General features: G+C 48.3%; 1 protein-coding gene across 8 annotated transcripts in view; it reads left to right on the forward strand.

Moving 5' to 3' along the window:
• The window catches only part of LOC135401529 (cGMP-inhibited 3',5'-cyclic phosphodiesterase 3A-like), a 282,793-nt gene that overhangs the window by 247,963 nt on the left and 11,639 nt on the right, over positions 1-23,191 (forward strand). For 7 of the 8 annotated variants that reach the window (XR_010424838.1, XM_064633985.1, XM_064633984.1 and 4 more), the window contains 12 exons: positions 2,044-2,267; positions 3,931-4,121; positions 10,277-10,626; positions 10,731-10,886; positions 10,969-11,080; positions 11,270-11,407; positions 13,090-13,223; positions 13,356-13,559; positions 15,888-16,049; positions 17,031-17,211; positions 18,824-18,898; positions 22,042-22,089. Coding sequence is in view for 7 of the 8 variants with exons in the window: in XM_064633985.1 (XP_064490055.1) it covers positions 2,044-2,267; positions 3,931-4,121; positions 10,277-10,626; positions 10,731-10,886; positions 10,969-11,080; positions 11,270-11,407; positions 13,090-13,223; positions 13,356-13,559; positions 15,888-16,049; positions 17,031-17,211; positions 18,824-18,898; positions 22,042-22,089 (1,975 nt within the window). In the remaining variant the exon portion in view is untranslated. The remainder of the gene's footprint in view (positions 1-2,043; positions 2,268-3,930; positions 4,122-10,276; positions 10,627-10,730; positions 10,887-10,968; positions 11,081-11,269; positions 11,408-13,089; positions 13,224-13,355; positions 13,560-15,887; positions 16,050-17,030; positions 17,212-18,823; positions 18,899-22,041; positions 22,090-23,191) is intronic. The other variant, XM_064633986.1, reaches the window with a different exon arrangement.

Genomic DNA, 23,191 nt, shown 5'->3' on the forward strand with positions numbered 1-23,191 from the left:
ACCGAAGGAACACCTATAGGATTGATATGTATAGCTACGAATTCGGAGATGATTGCGATACGCTGTCTTTGAGTTGCCTGTCGTAGGTCGTAGGTTTTCGTAGGTCGCCAGGTCGTAGGTAGCTGGAAGCTTTTCTGTGCTTGGTGTTCAGTGAATAAGGTAGGCTATAAAACCACTCACAGAACCTGCCACACTTTTCGTCCAGCTGCGTATAGCTATTTCCCCTTTTGGGTTTCTTCTCATATGCACGATATGCCTCTGTACGTTTAGTTAAAATGCTATTAATTCCAACGATACCTAGGAAAGGTAGATTGGAATAAACTGGGTGTGCATCGCAACATGTCATGTACAAACAAAAGGGTGTCGATTTGACACCCGTACGACTCCTTTTAGATTCTACCCTTTCGCCTGTTGTGACAGCCTCTTGTAGTTTGTGAGCATCCAGAAAATAAGCAGCCGAATGACATTTAAATGCGATGGCTTATAGAACTAGTATATGGTCTTGACCTACCCTTCCGATTTTTCTCTCTATTCTGATATATGGCTGAAATTAAACGGACCTCTGTACCTACTCTCGCACGTAAGAAGACGTGCATCTAAGAAGCAGAGGCAGAAATTTCTCTATTTCTACGTCTAACTAGTTCCATTTAAATATTGTTTGGACCTCTTCTTTTTTTCTTTTTTTCAATTTAGATTGTTGTAATCATTGGGGAGCTCCGCCATAGACACTTCACCAACCTCACGTTACCCTTACCCCTAACATCCTATTGGACAACAACGCTATAGTCACGCGAACCTCTTTACTTTCTCTAAGCGGCTGCCAGCCTATTGACCGTGTGACGCTCTACCCTGCAGCATTAGGACGTATTTGGCCTTCTTCAGAAGGGCAACTCTACCGATATAATTGTATAGGTCTCCAGGTACGTCCGGAGGACAGACGGAAGGGCTGCTGCGGACAATCGAACCGTGTCACCTTCCACCCTCTAAGGGGGGGGGGGGGGAGAGAAGCGATTTTAGTCCTTGTGAGATCTAAATGCATTGCCACAACCATTCATCTCTTTCGGGACTAAATGCGTGCACGTTTATGCGAAGTTTAGGGAATACTTGCAGTGCTAGGGAGTCAGGGGACTAAAATGGGGAAATAATTAATTGCAACCTACGGGACTAGAAGCTGTAATTGCTCCCCAGTTTACTTCTTTATTTCTTGAAGAGCACTATGTGCGGAAAGCCGCCACCTTGTCTCCTCGGCACCGCAATCATATAGGAATATGGTATAGGTGTAACCTTCCACCAAAAGCGGCGTTTGGTTCAGACGTGTTCTCTGATCGCGTACTGCTAAATTGTAGCTCTGCGGTTACCTATATATTGCGTTGCTGTGGGTTCGTTACACCCATTTCACCACCTAATTACCATCGAGTTCCTATTTCCTGACATTTTAACGTGCCATATTCGTTCCTGGAATACATAAAACCGTAGACCATAGCATAGCTCCCATAAAACCTTACCTCCTAGTTGAATAGTCCTTTATAACAATGGCGTAAAGTTACGTCCCCCTCTCGCAAAAAAAGAGAGAGAGAGAACTGTTCACCTCGAAACTCGATCCTACGTTTCTCCACTAAAGGGACATTAATTAAACAGCCTTGGCATCATTTGCTGGTTCGTATTTCCATGGAAAGCTTCTGTCAGCCCACCCCCGCCCAAAAAGTAAACCTATGGGATACTACAAGGCCATTTTGTAATGGAAGCTCCGTGAGAAATCTTTCCAACGTAACAATTCATACGTAACGAACTGTGCTCATGATTCATAGTGAAGACACTGCTGACTGAGCACTGTCTTTTGCTATGGCAAAGTTTGCAGATGACTATTTGCATAGATTAACCCGGACGTCTGGTGTTTCCGATTTAGGTATATAGATGTCTTGTAAAGATCACTTGTAGAGATATCTTCGTGGTCTTCGTGGTCGGTGTGGAGATATCTTTCTAGTCCCTAAATTAGATGTTGGTTATGGTACAAACGCGGATGTTCGTATCTGTCCGTTGTAGAGGCTGCGCCGCAATCTTCCTCCGAGCCTCCTCCGGCGCATGTCAACGAGCACGTGGACCACGACAACCTCGGCAACCGGCATGCCCACCCTGGAACCAGAGCCCAGCCGGAAGAGGAGCACTAGTTTCAGGCACATGGCCGAAGGAGGAGGTGGAGGAACGGCTCCCACTCACGCGGTGCTCTCGCCTTCTGCCCTGCCTAACCACGCACAGGCCAATGCCAGGTACTATGCTCCAGCTTTCTACTCTTGTTCTCCAGGTTGTTCTCAAATCCAGTGTTGGGGGTAACTCGTTACAAGTATAGGTACTGTAACTACGCTACTCTTTTCGGAATCTTTTAACTCAACTCGTTGCCTTTGAACTCCAGTAACTTCTTGAGGAACTCGTTCTTTTCTAGCTGAGTAAGTTCCAGGTTCCTTTCGTTCGATTCTACAAACATCTAATGAGACGACAAATGACGTCATAGTGTTCGACAGCGCCACCAATTTGGTAGACTTGAACTACACGCTCGCAGCTAGAGGCGAACAAGGTCACGCCCGAAAGCCACGGTCTTGAGGGGATTACGAATGAAAGGGGCGCGACGTTCGGTCCTATTTTTTCTTTTTCTTTTTTTTTTTTTTTTTCAATAGGAGGCAGCGAACGAGTGCGCAATCGTGGTACCCGGCCCTCCCTTTCCGATTTGTTTCGGTTTCAGTCTGTCTACCAACGTTATGATGACGTTTCTCGGGTAAAGTTCTATTCTGTTTTGGCTGTACATTTGGAGACTTTGGTGATGTTCATCATAGCGACGAGCAGCGTTTATAATGACAGAGCGCTCTGTGTAGCGAGATTAAAACTTCGTGCGGCTCTACGAAAGGACAACTGGAACCGAAACTTTCAATGCCTGCTTTGTGCGCCGTTGTAGAACCTTATCACGAGATAAAAATCGTCAAATGCCTCCATAAAAGCACGCTTCTTTCATCATATAAGATATTGGTATAACTTTCGTATATCAAAACTACTATAAAACGTCTTGCGCCGCCCATTGTAAGATCAAGATCTGAATCAAATATAGAAAGGTCAACAACTAAAACGTGTATATTAGGTAACAAGGAACTTGAAAGTAACTCGTTACTTTTCCAAAGTACCTTAGGAACTTCAAGTTCACTTTCATTGCCTGTAACTTCGCTAGTAACTTAGTTACATTTTGTGCACAGTAACTTAACTAATAACGAGTTCCTTTTGTCGAGGAACTTCCCCATCTCTCCAAAAATCACCATGTAGTGTAAGTGACTCAGCGCTTCTTGACCTGCTCTGTCCCACTGTAGCTTCTTCGGCAGACAGAAACCGAAACACTTTGAAGACAGTGCGTACAGATGTAACGGTCGTGTACCCCTAGCACGGGCTTCGCGGTATTTCGCAAGGATTGTCAGTCGTAAAACCTGTCAATTCACAATGTAATGTTGGTCGGGACCTCGAGACGTCCGTGTACGACAAGTTACAGGAACTAATGTGTTTTGTTAGGACATCATGATACCAAATGTTTTACAAAACGGTATGTAAAATTTGAGGTGTTTTGAGCTTTAAAATACCAGCTTCCAAACAGGTGAGTAGTGCCGTGCAGAAACAGCTTTTCTGTTTTTCTCTTCTTCTTTTTTTTTTTTTTTTTTCTGTTCGGCAACAGAGCTACTTACCTTCTGAAGCCGTACCTGTAATAGGATAATGGCTATCGGAAGCTTAGTATGACACCCGATATAATAGGATTGACAGTAATGGTGGAGTTCGAGTACATCCCGGACATGCATGACGGTGTCTTGAGCACCGAGCTCAGAGTGCTTTCAAGCTGCGGTCTTTTCGGTAGGATGCAAACTAAAAATGTTGTTCGTTTCTTTGTATGCGGCAAAGTAGCTGCGGCCGTGGTGGTTCTGCAGCAGCCCCGGTGCAACCCAAGGGCCGTTCGTTCTCGACGACAGCCCTTCCTGCATCGGCAGCTTCTATTGGTCGGCGGGGCATCCGCGAGCGGAAGACCGTCTGTAGCCTCCATCCTCTTTCCTTGGCCACGTCGCCACCTTCGTCACAGGAGGCCACAGACGATACCGGTAAGAGCACCTATAACGCAAGTTTCCAAATAGACCTCTCCCTGTTCGTAAACAAATGACGTCATAGTGTTCGACAGCGCCACCAATTTGGTAGACTTGAACTACGCTCGAAGCTAGGGGCGAACAAGGTCGCGCCCGAAAGCCACGATCTCGAGGGGATTACGATGGTCCCTGAAAGGAACGCGACCTTCGGTCCTACTTTTCTTTCAACAGGAGGCAGCGAGCAAGTGCCCATTCGTGGAACCCTGCCCTCCCCTTCCGATTTGTTTCGGTTTCAGTCTGTCTACCAACGTCACGTTCCTCGGGTAGAGGTGTATTGACGGTATGTCCTGTCATGGATGCCATGGAAGAACCATAGATGGAATGCCATGGATGGATAAGCAAGAAATAATAAGAATAAAGGAGAACAATAAAGAATGATAATAATGTTGGTATTTCTGCGTGTAATGTACCGCCACCAGTGGGCGAAAGCGCAATGTTTCGTTTTCTTTGTTAGGTTTGGTAGGTTTGGTATATATTGCACTGCTCGCGCCCAGCGCATTCATTAAAAAAGGGAAAGCGTTGAAGTTGGATCAGCCACGTCTTGGTTCCTCTTCCTGTCTCCGTTCCAGAACACCTAGGTTGCCCTGCGTTGCACTGCTAACAGGTTATGGGCCCAGGACAGCGCATCGGGAATCTTTTTCTGGACCGGCATCTAAGACGCCAGTTGTGACTGCGGACGGCATCACGGGATCTGAGCTCGGTATCCTTGACATCGCTTTTGGTTTCCGCTGACGTACGCCGGAATCCGTTGAGGAGCAAGAGGCTTGGACGGGGCACGGCTGCTGCGAAAGACGAGTCAAGAAGACGACGTTAAGCAGTGAGTTCTCGAGGAAGATGTCCGCGACGGATGAGTTTAAGCTTACCAAGCTGTCCTCGGACAACTACCATTCATGGTCAATACGGGTTCGGGCTGCCTTGGTCCAGAAGGGATGCTGGGAAGCCATCGATCCCGGATACGCCGAAGAAATGACCGACCAAGAGAAGAAGAATGATAGCAAAGCCCTCACATTCCTATTTCTCGTCGTTGAAGATAATTATCTAGACGACATTGGCACCAGTTCAAGAGCTAAGGAGGCTTGGGATACGCTGCATGAAATGCACTCCAAGTTTGGGCTCCTACACATCCTTCAATTAATGCGGGATTTCTTCAACGTGAAGATGAAGCGAGAAGAAGAAATGAGGGACTACTTGGGCAGACTCATGGAACTGCACAGGAAGCTGACTTCTGCTGGTCATGGTTTCACGGACACGGAGGTAGCATTGGTAATGCTCATGGGTCTCCCAGATACGTACGAGCCACTCATCCTAAACCTCGAACAGGACGAGGAAGCTTTAACTACGAAGACTGTGAAGACAAGGCTTCTCGTCGAAGAGAAAAGAAAGTCCCGTCGTCAGGATGGGCACGCTGTGGAAGAAGACGGACAGACCGCAGCTCTCATCACCCAAGCTTATGGGAGACGGGATGACAGACAAGGGAACCAAAATCTATTTTCAAGGCCTGAGGAAAAGAGGAGAGTACGCTGTTTTGCCTGTGGCAAGATAGGGCATATTGCCAAAGACTGTGACCAGTTCCCCAGAGAAGAGAAGAGTGGGCCACAGAGAAGACGAATGAGCTCTGAGAAGAGGATAGTTGGGCACAAGGCACTCTGCATTATGAATAGCGTGTCGCAGGACTCCTACGTCTGGCACCTCGATAGCGGCGCCACGGATCATATGACGTCACATAGGGCCAAGCTGACAGACTTTCAGCCCTGCGATTCAAATGTCCAGACAGCAAGTAAGGAATCCATGCGCGTCATCGGCAAAGGGCGCGTCCAAATACAGCTGGCTGAAGAGCATGGAGGGACAAACCTCACTCTCGAAGACGTACTTTACGTGCCCGACTTGAACTGCAATCTTCTTTCTGTAGGAAAAATTGAAGAGCGCGGATTGCGTGTCACCTTTGCTGAAGGCTCAGCTGAAGTTACCGAAAACACTGGTGCGATAATCCTCACTGCAACTCGTGAAGGACGGCTGTACCAAATCAGCGAATCTCAAACGGAATCGAAAGGTCCGCGGTTGAGGGATCTGTCCTTGTGGCATAGACGGCTGGGACATCTCCATCAAGAAGCGGTACGGCAGCTGTGTGGAATAAACGAAGAGGAGCGTACAGGGGACGTCTGCGGAACCTGTTGCTTGGGAAAGATGAGAAGACGAAGCTTTCCAAAAGCCGAAGCCACTCGAGCAAAGGCACCACTTGAACTGGTACACTCTGATGTAGCGGGAAGGATCACTCCGACGTCGCAGGGAGGATCGAGTTACTTTGTCACATTCATCGACGATTACTCGAGATACACAGTAGTATATCCGATCAAGACAAAGGATGAAGTCATCCAAAAGTTTGACGAGTACAGACGCATGGCAGAGAACCTGCACAACAGGACGATCAAGACACTCCGCAGCGACAATGGAGGCGAGTATACCAGCAGAGAGTTCAACGAGTACTTGATAAGGCACGGAATTCGACGGCAACTATCGATACCTGGAACGCCTGAACAGAATGGAGTTGCGGAACGAATGAATCAAACACTGCTGGATACGACCAGATGTCTACTCATTGAGTCTGGAGTGACCAAAGAGCTCTGGGCGGATGCATTAGTTACTGCATGTCACATCAGGAACAAGTGCTCATCGAAGGCAATTGGAGGACAGTCCCCAGAAGCTTTCTGGTCAGGGAGCGATGTGGTACTAAATCATCTACGGGTGTTCGGGTGCCGTGCATGGAGTGCGCGGAGCCGGAGGAAGCACAGAGGAAAGCTGGACCCGAAAGCAGAAGAGTGTGTCTTCGTCGGGTATCCACAAGGAGTAAAAGGCTATAAGCTACTGAGTCTGAAAGACGGATCCTTCTTCGTGAGTCGCGATGTTGTCTTTAATGAGGAGTTCTTTCCGTGCAAGCACGCCCACTCCAAAGACACCGACATTGAAGTGTCCGACGACGGTCACATCGCAGTTACCTTTGACGCAGAAGAAGGTTATAAAGAAACTGGGAGAACAGCCGAACACTTCGACACCAGCGATCAGAGAGACCCTGGAGGAAGTGCAAGGGCAGAAGTCCACGCAGAGACTCCCCCGGTGGACATCCAAGTGGAAGTCTCCACGCTGAGGCGCTCAGAAAGGCTAGCAAACAAGAGACTGCAAGCAGGGGCCAGTCACGTGACGTGCGTTGCCAAACAAGCCGATAGCAAAGATCCGAAGACCTTTGATGAAGCGCTAGCAGCACCTGATAGAGAAGAGTGGAAATCTGCTATTAACTGCGAGTTAGACAATCTAAAAACCTTCGGAACGTGGGAAATTGTGCCTCGACCAAAGAACAGACAAGTCACAAAATGCAAGTGGGTGTTCCGCAAAAAGTACAACGCAAACGGCGAGCTGGAGCGCTATAAGGCACGCCTAGTGGCATGTGGCTATTCGCAAGTGGAGGGAGTGGATTTCAGTGAAACCTTTTCGCCCGTTGTAAAGCTGAAGAGCGTGAGGACACTGCTGGCCTTAGCCGTAGAAAGAGGGTGGAAGATTCACCAGGTGGACGTCACAGCAGCCTACCTAAACGGGACATTAAGGGAGACAATATACATGGAGCAGCCTCAGTCCTTTGAGCCACAGGACCAAGACGAAGTCTGCCTTCTACGGAAAAGTCTCTATGGGTTACGACAATCCGGGAGAGAATGGAATTACACCTTGGACAAATTCTTGAAGTCCGATGGCATGAAGAGAGCCAAGTCAGACCCTTGTGTCTACGTCTCTCCACACAAGCAGTTGATTATAGGGGTCTACGTGGACGACTTGCTCATCATATCTAAAGACGATGAAGAAATTGCAAAGTTCAAGCGACGGCTTGGCGAAAAATTTGAGATAAAGGACTTGGGAGAGGCTAGTCACATTCTCTCAATACGCTTGAAGCGAAATGCGAACGGGGATCTATCTCTCGACCAGGCAGTTTACGCTGAAGAGATCCTGGAGGCTTTCGGTATGTCGAACGTAAAAGGGACATCCTCACCCCTGGATCCCGGAAGCAAGTACCAAAGGGCGGAGAGCGGTAGCTCAAGTGGAGAGCTTGGACGAAAGTACAGACAAGCGGTTGGAGCACTACTGTACCTCTCGGGCGGAACAAGGCCGGATCTAGCGTTCGCAACTGCCTACATGAGCCAATTTAGCGACAACCCGAGCGAGGAGCACTGGAATGGAATAAAACATATCCTTCGCTACGTGAAGCAAACAATCAATCATGGGCTCGTTTACCGCCGAAGCGGAAACTGCGTACAGGCCTTTTGCGACGCGGACTGGGCTGGAGACAAGACGGACCGAAAGTCGTTCAGCGGATACGCGGTCACTTTGGCAGGTTCTGTTATCTCATGGAGCAGTAAAAAGCAGCGAACTATCGCGCTGTCAACAGTCGAAGCAGAATACATGGCAATGTGTCATGCAGCAAGGGAGGTGCTATGGCTTCAGCACTTCGCAGAAGAAATCGGGGCCCAAGAGTTCACACGGAAACCACAAGTGTTGTTTGCTGACAACCAGGCAGCAATCTCTCTTAGCAAAAACCAGATAACATCAGAACGGAGCAAGCACATTGACATCAAGTACTACTTTCTTCGAGAGAAGATCGAAGAGGAAAAATTGGACCTGCAGCACATTGAGTCTTCCAGAAATCCTGCCGACATCTTCACAAAGGCCCTGTCAGGAACGAAAACTGCAGAACACCGTAATAACCTTGGCATCAAGACATGTGTATAGATTATGGTGTCAGTACATTAGGGGGCGTGTTGGTATTTCTGCGTGTAATGTACCGCCACCAGTGGGCGAAAGCGCAATGTTTCGTTTTCTTTGTTAGGTTTGGTAGGTTTGGTATATATTGCACTGCTCGCGCCCAGCGCATTCATTAAAAAAGGGAAAGCGTTGAAGTTGGATCAGCCACGTCTCGGTTCCTCTTCCTGTCTCCGTTCCAGAACACCTAGGTTGCCCTGCGTTGCACTGCTAACAAATAATGAGCTCTGTACATCTGGTACATTTATCATGTCGACTATGGTTCGGTTATGTACCCTGTTGACAACCGAAGGTCTGTAGAAAGTCCTGCGATTGAGGAGTACCCTTGCCACGCATCTGTATCGACAGCATGGTATCTCCAGAAGGTTTATCACACCCTTGTCAGCTTCAGTAATGAGAGAGCTTACCGACTTTTACAATGCTTAAATTAATGTACTGAACCCAGGCGATGGAAAATGAAAAGTGTCATTGAAGTACGCCGAGCTAACTGTTATGGAACGGCGCCTCAAAAAATAAAAAGAAATATGAAGCCAAGCAGAGTACTACGGCAACACCATTGTCATTCAGTTTTAAAAGAGTGCAGAAACAAATCGGCTGGATGCGCTTGGCCTTTCGATATATTTTCGAGTCAGGTTTTTCTTTGACTTTGAACATTAAATCTCTGAAGTGTAAGAACCCAAGAACGAAATCTGCTCTGGATTATAGCGTATCGTTCGATCACCACAGAAAGTTCTAACACAGGAAAAGCGAATGTAGCACATCTGCATTACACCAGCCGTTGCATCCTTGCGCGCGTGAAGCCGTGGATTTCCAAGCAGTGGATTGGAAACTATCTGCCTATGATTGAAGGAAATATACGACTCCCACAAATAATTGACAGATTGATACAGGTTGAGCGTGATATGAGTTTGCTTAGTATGACTTGTTCCTGAATGAATTGTTCTGGTATGAGCTGTCTTGGTGCGAGTTGTTCTTTTATGGGTTGTCTCGGTATAGGTTGAGCGTGGTATGAACTTTCTTCTGTGAACTGTCTTGGTGTGAGCTGGATTAGAGCCGAGCGCCGAACACGCTACGTCACTGGGGTGAAGTCGAGGTCTGCACCCGTTGCGGATCGCGCGCGTGTGTTTCGGGGACAATATTTCGCGCACAATGTCTCCAGGGGTACGTGATTCGACAGGGGACCGATTGACTGCTCCTTTAACTCTTCCGCGCCATGCGGAGACCTTACAAGTCCCCTCATATTTTCAACCGGACAAAAAACGATTCCGACGCGTTTCTGACAGGGAGTTTCTATAGAGAAGCGTCTCTTTCAGATGCGGAACCTCGCAATGGACCATCGTCCCAGCAGCCTGTGTCGACGGGGGCATCGCAGCACTCCCCTCACCCGGCGACGTCGGTGACCCTCCGACGGCTGCACACCTCCGACTACGACTCGAGCAACGACTCGCCCGGCGGTTCCGACAACAACGAGGGCCTCGGGGTGGGCGGCGGCGAGGCGGCAGCCGCTGCTACGGGAGCCGTGGGCTCCGTGCAAGCATCACCGCACGCCGCAGCACGACACCAGCGGTTGCCGCCCGACCGCTGTGCCCTCTGCGGGGCAAGGATCGTCGGGCCTGTCACGCACGACGACGCAAACCATGCCAACGGCTCCAGCAGAGCAGAGGTACGGCTATGTCTTTTCGCGCGGTTCCTCTACCATCAAGGATAACGATTGTTCACTGCTACAACGTGCGTTGGACTCGACTTGCCCTTACCCCTGTAATGCAGGACGCGGATCTGGACGGGGAAGGAGGGCTCTTAATAGGAGACACAAGGTTTCATTTAGATGTCATCACACGGGACCCATTGCTAAGCAGGATCTCTGAGTGGGACTACCCGATATTTGAACTACATAGGCTTAACCCAGAGACCATACTCAGCAAGGTAAGCACCTTCGTCCGGGACAATCAAACCTTCTGTTTTTTCTTGACTTCTAGTTATTTCTTCTTACGCTCATTCGTTCCAGATGTGCTACAAGGTGTTTTTAGAAGTTGGTTTGTACGAGGCATTCAAAATTCCAGAGTTGGAGTTCCTCAATTATTTTCATGCACTTGAAAGTGGCTACAGGGAAAAACCATGTAAGCGGCTCGAGAAACCTTTCTTATCAAAAGAGAAACTTTCCGTTATAGAATCGGTTGTAGCAGGTGGCTCGTCCATATAGTGACTGTGTTAACAACTATGCTACAAAGTATATCACAGGCTAGCTGGTGTGAACAATAGGATTTCCATGATGACATAACGTACAATAGCCTTATCACTTGTTCCAGATCACAATCGCATGCATGCGGCTGATGTGCTGCACGGCGTGTACTACCTGACGTCGCAGCCCATCCCGGGCTTCACGCAGGTGGTACCCGACACCACAGACTCACCGCTTCATAAAACAGCCGGGAACTTCCTAGCGGGTAATTCGGTTTGTATATTAATTTTACTAAGCCATATTTTCAAGACCTTATTGGTACTCGTACATGCGTTCGAGGTGAAACTCCCCATTCATCAACTTACAATAAAGTAGTTGTGGCGCTCGAGGTTCCTGACAAGCCTTATTGGGTGCTAGAACCAATACGAAACTAAAGTGTCAATCGCATTTTGCTATGCTTGTCGTGAACCATCGACTGAGGAACCCTTGGTGTCTCGGATCGTGCGGACGAAGGTGTCGCTTCATCATCTGCCTCAGCTACCCAGGACTCTCGCTACTGGTGCAAACAGCCTCTTCCTTGCGACGTTCAGCAATTAAAATCTGCTCGGCTAGGTGCCTTTTATTATTCGCCATCGGGTAGCACAGCTGAGAAGACGCCTGCGTTTGGCGTGCATTTAGTGAGACTTCGACAAGGAACTTAGAGGAGAAGTGAATTTCGAAACTATGGTGTCATTTTATTCCTCGTTGACTGCTGACCATACTATCGAAAAATCCCACGCGATATAGTGGCGCAGTCTGACTGCTATTCGACGGAATACATGAGAAGAGCAGACGCCCGATGTTGAGAGTATGCTAGAATTCCCTCTCTGGAAAAAGGCGAAAACGTCATTCCCTACAGCACCAATCAGAGCACGGCCTTGAGCGAAGGGACGCCGCGGCGGTGCGGGCGTCTGGACGGCGCCTTTCTCCCCCTTTGGGCCAGGCCCTCACTCCTCCTGTTAGGGAGTGACGTCACGCTGATCTCGTTGTCGCCGGAGCATCCACAGCTGCGGAAGCAGCACTGACGGTTAAAATTCGTTTCTTTAATATTGTAGAGAAGATGGTTTTCCTCCAGACGAGTCCTGACCGGCGGTGATTGAATGTCCCAGCGGATAGAGATGTATTGGCATCAAAGTGGAACACTAATCACAGGGGCAGATCTTCGTGGCCTCACGCTCGGACGGTGCCGGTGCCGGTTTCTGGATGCGACTGCAATTGACGTGGACTAACGGACTGTGAAAAGTTCTTCTTAGGTCATGCTGCGACTCTGGGTCAGTGGGTGGTGATGTGTGCCAATCCCTCCACCACTTGTGCAGAGATTTCCCAGCGTTTTCCGGAAGACTTTCCAGAGAGACGTCAGCACAGTAGCACCTGAATTAAGCCTAGCATACACACTAGGCCCCTCTATCTCCAATTCCTCCCTACTGTCCTCTGTCCACGCCTGTACACCTCTCATAGCCATAATTGCTTCGCGGTGCAAGAGAAAAACAAAACAGCTTTCCCATGAGGATCTCCAGCCCTGGCACTTTGAAAGTTGGCACCTCCTGAGTGCAGCTCCTTGGGCTGAAGCAAGTATGATTTTTGTTGCTACTAAACAACAACTTTATTGAACGATGACGAATGGGGAGTTTCATCGCCAGGGGCGATACTCCACCCCTGTGGCTGGTGGTGATGTGGGGAATGAAATAATGAGCCGCTTCACAATAAGAATCTAAATGTCTTGCTACTAAATGTCTTAGTGAGCGAGGATTTTTCGCGTTCGAACAAGTTAGAATCCGATACCGTTCTTCGTTGGCCGTCCTGATTATGTTCTCCTTTATGTGGAACTTGTGCTCGGCGTTCATTTGTCGGCGCTTACAATTTAACTAGACCTGCAACTCTCTCTCTCCCTCATGATCCCCATTGCAGAAGAAACGTACGGGATAATGGGTGCCAATTTCCCCGCCCTGGAGCTTATGGCGCTATACACTGCGGCGGCCATGCACGACTATGACCATCCGGGCAGGACCAACGCCTTCTTAGTTTCTACATACGCACCACAGGTAACCATTCTCTACCCGCCCCCCCTAACAGATTCCTTCCCTCTTTCTACTTCTCATGGTTATAACGCCTGTGGTGCGACGGGTGCTGATTCTTACAACACTTAATGAACCTCCAGATCATTGTGTTTTCAGGCGGTGCTGTACAATGACCGATCAGTACTGGAGAACTACCACGCGGCATCCGCGTGGACATTGTTCCTGTCGGACCCCAAGTACAACTTCCTCGTCCATTTGGACAAGGCGGAGTTTAAGCGATTCCGTTTCCTTGTTATTGAGTGCATCCTCGCTACCGACCTCAAAAGGCACTTTGAGATCCTCGCCGAGTTTAACGCCAAAGTGAGTACCCGCCCTCTCTTGCCCCTTGGCACGCATTTGGTGCCAGGGATGTTGATAAGACAGATCAAAGAGGTACTGCTTGGTTGAGATGAAAGGCGTTTAAAGGGGCACTAAAATACCAAAACAACTTGTTTTCAAGTGAAAGCCCGTGTTTCCATTGGTATAATGCAAGCAAATTTAGTTCACACAGCGCTATACCGTTTAGAAGAAAAACGCAAAGAAAACAGAGCAGTCTTTTGCGGCAACCAATGGAATCCTCAGGAAGCAAAGGTTGGCGTCATCCAATCAGACAGCGGGAGAAGTGCGCGCATTCCTATCGCGTGCGCCTGTATCCAGTCGTGGTGATGTGTACATGGGCGGCATGACGCTCATTGCTGCACTTTTCAATATCAGTGTGTTGAATTGTAGCCCACAACAGTAATCACAAATGTTCTACTGACAACAATATTATATTCGCGTCCTCCGGATAGCGACACCGGTCCGCTTCGTAGTCGCACTATCTTCCTTGCCGAAACTGCTCCACGGCGTGGCACGCGCAGCATGGACTAAAAGCAGCGATGCACGAGCCGAACCGACGTTCACTGCTTAGTGCCGAGGCGAGAAAGAGTCCGGTATAATTCTGATCGTAGCTTCATATCAAATTCTCAATTACGACGAATCAAAGTCTTCAATTACGACAGCAAGTGCGAAATTAACATAGCGTGTAACGTAATTTGAAGTGAACTTGTGTGGGGGAATTTAGTGCCCCTTTAACTACTTTACCCCTTGAAGGGATAGTTCGCTCTCCAAGTAACCAATATGTATGTTTCTGTTTCTAGTGTGTTCACTGATTTACCGAATCCTTGCTTCATTATTCGCCGATTGGCGCAGAATGATTGATTATCGTAATTATAAATCACTGCAGGGATTCACACGGTTGAAATTCCCGCGCGGAGATACGTATGCGCGACGTCAGTGTGACGACATTGTGACGACATGGGTACGTTCCCCTGGCGCCAGGCTCCTGCCGCAGAATTCTTTGTTTGGAGTTGGCTTGACGACACGAGGGCATTTCCTTGGCGCTAGTGTTCGTTTGCTCCCTGCTGGAGAATTCCTTGTGTCCCTGGAGCGATACGTGAGGAAGAGGTGTGGGAGAGGACGTTGACACGCGACCATCCTTGGGCGCGTTCCTCGCCACGTCTTAGTATCGCAAGTTCGCTTTGGCTCCGCCCTCGTCAGCGCCCTGCCAGAGGTCGTCAAATGGTCAAGGTACAGGTGGAAAAAAGGAAGACCATTGCTTCTTGATGGTTCAACCGCCGTCGCCCACAGTCCTGCATGCCACACTAGAGCGCGTGGAGAATAATGAATCCCATTCTATGTTATCGTCCATTTGCTGCATTTCTTTTATTCGCGATCTCTAAAGCTCCACGAAAATAGTGCATAGAAGGTTGATGTTCAAATCGACTCATTTGTCAGGATATGGCACGATTCATAGCTTACTTGGATCTTGTTCAAGTTCAGTATTAACACATGATCGACAATTCTGAAGGTATTAATTTGAAAATATTTTAGTCACCATGCTCCCTTTGTTAACGTTTCCCTACATGGTAGCAAAGGCATCCCATGAGTGCAGTATTTGCTCACTGGGTCCTTATCATCGATGCCTTCCTTATCTAAGTGTACACAAAGATTTATTGCCAACGCGAACTTTGAACATATATTTTCGTCGTCCAATCTCCTCTCCCAACGGCGACGATCATAGGCGAACGGGCTGCCAGGGAACTGGTCTTTGGCGCTGACCATTCAACGTCGTGTGACACCGCGAAGGCGGAGCAAAAGTGAACTTGCGAAGGAACGAAATGACGAGGAACGCGCACAGAACGTCGCGGAAACGTCACGATAGCTCATTAGGCGATTCCCCTGCTTGATCCTCCACGTGGGTACGAGTCCATTTCTGGATCTCACGACGAAATACGCATAACTTTGGAAATACGTCGACTTCGAGAGAAAGGGTTTGCAGGCAGGGGCGGATCCAGACCCTCGCTTCGGGTGGGGCGATTTTTTTTGTCGAAGCGCCCGTAACTGAGGAGGGGGAGAGGGGCAAAACTAATGTTTAACCTAGCGTTTCAGGGGCGTTCGCCCTCCCCTCCCATCTTGGATCCGCCACTGTTCGCAGGAGAGTTGTTCGGAGTCAAATGCTCCTGCAAGACGTATTGACTTCGATTACGCTAGGGAGCGAACTTTCCCTTTTGAAACCGTTGCTAAGAACGCAGTTATGATATGTGCTATATTTCTCCATTACGTCTTGGCTCCTATACTCTATTGATGAAACGTATGCTTCACTTGAAGGCTAACGATGACGACGCCCCAGGTGTCGATTGGACGAACGAGACAGACCGGTTACTGGTCATGGAAATGGCCATTAAATTGGCAGATATCAACGGACCTTGCAAAAGGCACGACATTCACGTCCAATGGACGTATAGGATAGCTGAAGAGTTTTACGAACAGGTGAGTACCATGGCCTCTAAATTGCAATCAACGTACTGAACGAAGGTAAAGGACGAAGAAGCGAAATCGAGCAGTTCGAAGTCCCCCAGAGGTTGACGACATACCACATGATGGGACCGTCAATCCAAGTTTCAGGTTGATACAAATAAACGAGAAGAAAAAAATCAATGGCCGCATATCAGCCTGACGAACAATAATAACGTCACGTCTTGAACCAGAAACAGATGGTCACCTGGGACTTCTGATCGCCGCATCTGCCTCCAGACCCCCTTCTGGAACTGATAGGGCGGAAGAGTGTCAGCTTCCGCTACTATACGTATAGCAAGAGGTCTGCGCGCGTATGTAATTCTCGGCCCGCACCGGCATGAGCTTTGGTGGAGCTACCCGCAGGTCGTGCTGGTATACCCGCAGACCTGCACTATAGGGGCGTACAGCCGAGTTGCACAAGTTCGAGTACTGCAGCGCAAAAAAAGAAAAACACGAAAGCGTTTGTGGACCTTAAATCGCACTTTACATTTGGTGCATCAAATGCATAATTGTTGAAAGAACGATCATCAAATTATCAACGCACTGAAAGTCCGGTCTTTTGCGCGTTTATTTCGCGAAAAAGAATGAACGCGGGTAGCGCGGGTGCCCGCACGACACGCAGCGGCAACGCGGGTGCACCCGCACTCCATCCGCGACACGCTTCAAGTCACATTTTCTACCCGCAAATCCGAGATAAGTGCGGGTATCCGCGCGGGTTCGCCAACAACCCCGCAGACCTCTAACTGTAGCCATTGCTAGCATAGTTATCATAATCCGTATACTATGTCGTGTATTTACGGTTCTGATCGAATAATGATGCATGCAATGGGGGCAGCGTTGACTGTGGAGAACAGCACTTCGTCGTTATGAGTGTTTGATGTGTCTCACAAGCCGTTGTTCCCTCTGAGCAGTAATGCGTGTTGAACAGTCAACTGATGTTATTCTGCCGAATAGGGCGACGAGGAAGCTACCTTGGGGATGCAAGTGTCTCCATTCATGGACCGGTGCAGCCCCCAGCTGGCCAAGCTCCAGGAGTCATTCATCAACCATCTGGTAGCTCCTCTTTGCAATGCGTACGGAGAGGCTGGACTACTACCGGGACAGTGGGTCGAAGCATCGGATAGCGAGGATGAAGGTATCATCTCGCTCCTTCTGTTATGTTCCGCGTATGTCCATTGGAGGTATACATCAGGTGCCATTGAAAACGGACAGAATTCTAACGATTTTACACTGTGGAAAATTGACGACCTGTTGCCGGACTAATTAACCTTCTAGGCGTCTGCAAACTTCCTGTCCTTCTCATCTGTAGATGGCGGAATACGAGCATTAGGACTCAAAGCGGCCATGTTATTGGCTGAAAATGGTAATGAGTCGCTTCAAAGAAGATGGGGTTTGCCGAAAGCCTCACTCCCCTCTAGTCAAGTCCTTGTCCTCCATCTCTATTGGCCAACTTGGATGTCTGGTGTCACCGTAATTGCAACGCTTTTCCCCCCTAGCAATATGTGGAGCGATATAACTTGTAGAGACATGGGTATAACGACTTCGTTATAGAAGGAACTCTCCTCTGCGTTGCTCCTTCCTATCTCGTCTTGGCTACTAGGCTACTACGCGTGTGGTCTAGGTGCCTCCTCACCAGAGCCGTTCTGAGGGGGGGAGGGTGAGAGGAGCAGCCGACCCGGGCGCCCTCGCAAGAGGGGGCGCAGGACGGCAGGATCCGGGAGCCAGGATGGACAATAAAACGAGAATCGAAGGAATGTTGTTCACAAAGTGTCTAGTGAGAGGGGGGGGGGGGGGGCGCTTCGCGTAATTGTGCTCTAATGTCACTACATCCAGTGACGTTATTGTGCTCCAGGCGGAAGATCGCCACGGGACGGCTCTGCCGTATACTCCGAAATTCTGCCGATATATTCTGCCGAAAAGTACGTTGGGTTTGCACACAGCTCGCAGAAAGGAGCGCAGCGCCAGGTCATTACCGTACTATGCGATAAGCGGTGACGTAATCGGGCACAGTGGTGAAGGCTCATTCACACATGCGTTTCCTGAGGCGTCTTCCTAGACGCGAAGTGGCGGACGCGAGGCGTTTCCACCGCTTTTCGAGAACCGCTTTGTGCTGAATCTCTCGAGCGCGGATCCGCAAACGCTTTTCGTCCAGCCAATCGGGGCACTCGCGGAGGGGCGCGCACGTGGCTTCCTTTGGTGCCGGCGGGCCTCCCAGCACGACAGCGATACCACGCGGTGATCTTTTGTCCTTCTTTGTGTGTGTGTGATGCGACCGTGTAAGTGAATTCATTGTCACCATGAGTTTTGTCTAAGCTGTCAACGACGAGCTGGGAATTTACGCGAACCACAGAATTAACGAAAATAAATACGTCATAATTTTTAAAAATATACTTGTGTATTAGCTTCGTACAGCTTCGGTACTTCGTTTAAATTACCTTGTAAGAAAACCGTTTGCTTGCCGAGCGGAAAACTTCGGATGCGTGTTCGGATGATTTTGCTACTTTTCCAGATCGAGTTTATTGTAGTTTCTGTATGGAGAATGGTGAATAGTGAGTACGATAGTACCAGCAGCGGGGTAGAGTATCGCCCCTCGGGATGAAACTCCCCATTCATCACCTCAGAATAAAGTTGTTGTTAATCTCAGAAACTCTGAGTGTATAAGAAGTAAGAAGGAAAAAAAGAACAAGGGGAGGGATGCCAATCCCAAGTACCGATACATCTTTAACCCCGACGCCTTCCCTTGGCAGGTGGTACCGACAAAACAGACTCACAGGCGGGGAGGGACACCGAAGAAGACACAGAGGGCGAAACATCTGCAAGCGGTAAGATCACACGCTTACTTTCGAAACAGTATGTTGCATGTAGTATACCCGTATTAAGGTGATGCACTCTCTTTTGCTGCTCTGCCTTTAGGTGTTCCCAATCCCTTGCGTTAAAGGAGCAGTGAAAGCCCCTCCATCGTCTTTTTCTTTTTTTAGCTGCGGTGGATTGTGCAACAAATAACATGCGCTCTTGCACAAGCTAGTGCGAGAAAGATGTCTACACACACTTTAGAAACCTTCAGAGATCTCGTAATTGAATGCTGGGCGCTGATGGTTTAAATCGGCTTGCCGTTGTCGGCCTCATACGGACAGCGTCACGAATATTGCAAGAAGAAGGGATGAGATAGTGAGAGGAGATGAGGGCAGGAGGCCTTGTACATCATATAGATCCCCACTGCTAGCGACATCTCACGAAAGAAACACCTATAGGTGTCTTGTGACGTAAGGCCAAAAATTATTATACTTAATATTACGAACGAAGCATGCCGGTTCTCGGGCTCTCACGCGTCTCTCGGACAGCGTACGTCCGGCGCAATACTGCTAAAGTATTGTGGGATTGTTGCAGTCTTTCATTTTATTTCATTTCATTTTAATACCTTAAGGGCCTGTAAGGCATTACACAAGGGGAAGCAACGCACATGTTTGAGCGGCTAACACAAAATGACGCAGATAACTACGTAAAGTAACTACAGGTTTTCCCAGCAATTTTAATCCAAGTGCCAGCTAAATTAATCCATGCCCCATAAAGTTTGCATGGCACGTGGATTAATTTAGATGGCCCTTGGATGAAAATCGCCGGGAAAACCTGTAGTCTTCTAAATGGTTTCAGCGCGTGAGTGAATGAGTAGCGTATGGAGGATGCCGCAAGTATTGCCGTGCCATGTTCGTAGTAGACAAATATTCCAGCAGGAAACGCGTAGATGCTACGTCACACTAGAGATCATATGATCTCATGATCTGGTTACATCACGCCAGATCGAGCCGTGTCCCCACGGCCGTGCCGCACTGCTCACGGCTGGTCTTTGAGAGCGTTCTTGTAAACTAAATCGTGCAGTGACGAGACACTAATGAGCAAAAATATCTTGCATGGTGGCACCTGATATACTGCTTGATGAATGAAACGGCCTTTCGAGCAAAGCTAAATGTCATTCCATTGCTCCTTTAAATGTTAGATATTTTGTTGTGAGGAATGCTGTGTTGTGTCGTAGCTTCTGCCTTGAATTACTTGCTATGAAAGACAGATATTTAATGAATTTCATGCGCTAGCCGCTCTCTTTTCATTTAATGGTCGTGCGACCGGAATTTTAGACAAAGTAGTGCCACAATTCCAATCTCGCTGGCCCAGTAATTAAGATAAATGTGTACAAAGTCAACAACTATGAGTGCAGTACAGTTCATCTCTAGGAAGACCAAAATACACATTTTAGATGTGTACATGTAGATCTCACTAATCCACTTCCCGTTAACCTCGGCTCCACCCTCCTCAGCTCATACAAAGACAACTCATACCACACTCGACTCATACAAAGACAACTCGTAGCAAGCGAACTCATACCACACTTAACTCCTTTTTTCTTTTTTTTTTTTAGGAAGGGGTGTTGATTATGGGAGTAGCTTTTTTTTTTGTACCAATAAAATTCAAGTCACGTTGGCAAAGGCCACACCAGGAAAAAATTTCACAGTGTGTGTAGGAATCCCACAGATGACATTTGCCGACGCACACTGAAGTATAGTTAAAGCGAACTGCAATTGTCATGGGAAATTTTTTTTAAAGAAACCAAATAAAAAATTTTCTAAATTTTCCTCGTCGCATGGAACGCGAAGACATTAATCCTTTGAATAGGTCATCAATGGGCTCAATCCATATTCCATCCCATTACAATGCTATTTCCAATGTCCACTGGCACGCTTCTCGGGCGTTGTTTTCGCGATGGCCTGGTGCGACAGGCGACAGCCAGGGACAAGAAACCCATTCTTCATAATGGCCACACAGACTTAATGCAACTTTAGTATACCAGTGGGAAGAATTAAACAACAGCCTCCACGTCGAGCGGATTGGTCAGATTCTCCCAGACGACTCCTAATGGTCGCACGCGCTTGCGGACATTATCGTGACCTCTTTCAACATTTAAATTTCTAGTGTAGAGTTCCCAGAGGCCACGACCTGGATATGAACACATACATATTAGATATACGAATCGAGTCATTAATTTTTGCTCCGGATCATTTAATCTACGGTTATTTTTTAAAATTGTTCTACCGGAGGTTAGCTGTAATCAGCTTGTACAGTTGCCGTCAGACTTAACTGTAACGCGCGAGCCCGTAGCCAGCGCAGACGACAGTGCCGCGCGAAACGTTGGCCGCTGCGTTTCGGACGACTGGGTTGCAGCTAGGGTGCCCCAATATGAACTCCCTCTATGTAGGATGGGGTGAATGCCGGAGACACCAGCGAACGCTGCCCAGTCGCCATTTTTAGGCCCTCGGTCACCATGCTCAGATTCTGCGTTCCACTTTCACCGACTTTTTCAAACCCCTGCCCTTTGCTATTTATTTACTCAGTTTGTAACTGTAGAGTTATAGCCAAATGTATAGCTACAGCTTTGTCAGCGCAGCGTGGGATTCAAGATGGCGGATATTGTAGCAGACGACGCGGTTGTCTTCGCCCTGCACAGAGAGAGCTAGTATTCAGGCATCCTCGTCGCGGCGCCCACTAGTGAGCGTTTGGTGCGAAGCAAAAACTTACTGTATGTGTGATAACCACCCAACCGAGCGTGGCAAGCTGCTGTCACGAGAAGGTGTACCTTTGAACCCTGCCTTGAATGCAGTTTCACACCCAGAGGCTTAGGCTCAATGACGCATTACAATTAAGTCTGACGGCAGATGTCCAACATGAGAAAGATAACACACAAAGATGGTTAATGCCGAAAGGGTCCAAGCTCCCAAATTACCAGATACAGTGTTGCACATGTATAGCGTCAACAGCTCTCCCCAACCTATAGAGTGAACTTGCATTTCTTTGTCGTCTGTTATGAAATGTGTTCCGTGTTGTACCATGCATTATTTGACCCCCCGAGTCCCTGTGTTGCACTATAAGTCCCTTCTGCCTCACCGCTCTGATGAACTGCTGTGACTTTCTTTAATAGATGGTGGAGGCATGCGATTCTACAGTTTGAAGGCAATAGCATGGTGTGGTATGTAGCAGGATTGTTCCCTTTTCAAATCACGTAGTGCTAAACTCCTTGAGCGAATATCTCCCCTGTCTCATGCACCCATTTTCATAGTGGAACCTCTGTTGGCAACCTTTCACTGCATCTTTTGAGCCCAAGCACACATCTGCTACTCTTACACCTTGCTGCACTTGCCTTGTTTCCTTGTCTTTGCTCGCTAGATTCCACTCTGCAGTGTACTGTGGAATTTGTGGCTATTGCAATGCAATCGTGATTGCCGATACATGCTTCAAAGGGTTTCCCTCTTCTTTTACAATGGTTCTCATTGCTAACGACGTCGCACGGCTCTCCGACGAAACACTCTCATTGGGTGCTAAAACAGGCCTGCGTGCATAGCACCGGATCACAAAAACTGCCTTCGAGTTGCACCAGCTCCTGGGTGTGCGAAGTATTGCGCCTGAATTTGTTGCGTAAAACACCGTCTATCGAGTGCGGAGAGAATGTTCCATGGCGCCTTCAAGGGCGCAGGCAACGCCACGTAGATGCAGAAGGCCTGCTTATTGCCTCCTCTCCCTCCTTCGCTACGTGAACATATACAGTCCGAATTCGTCATCTACTGCAATTCGCCGTTCTGCGAATTCAAGAACCCGCAAATGATTGCGGCTTACCCGGAATCTGCAGACCTGAATATTTAATCAAAAAGTGCAACACGCTTTCCAGAAAATCAGTTTAAAAAAAAAAAAGATTGGGACCATTTCGCGCTTTATTTCCAAGTTTTCCACATTTAGTACGCGGGGACGTTCAATCACCGCTAGCAGACGACACTGGTTAGTCTTCATGGCAACAACCGGTGAAAGCACGTTCATGATTGGCCGCCGCCGTTGAAAACACAATCCTGATTGGCTGACTATTAGTTGTTACGTCATGTCGACCAGTAAGCAGGCTTTCTCTGTCTAGGTGGTGTTGACATAGGCGAGCGCGAAAGAAATCCGTTACGGATCTGCAAGTTTTACAGCTTTCAGTTGAGCTTCACTCCTGACTTCGGAAACGACTTAGATGGAAAGGACCGAGAAAAGCAATATTTCACAGCTTTCAAAATGATTGCGACCGAAGAAGCTGCTTCTCG

This window comes from Ornithodoros turicata, chromosome 7 (assembly GCF_037126465.1).
Source record: "Ornithodoros turicata isolate Travis chromosome 7, ASM3712646v1, whole genome shotgun sequence".
NCBI lineage: Eukaryota > Metazoa > Arthropoda > Arachnida > Ixodida > Argasidae > Ornithodoros > Ornithodoros turicata.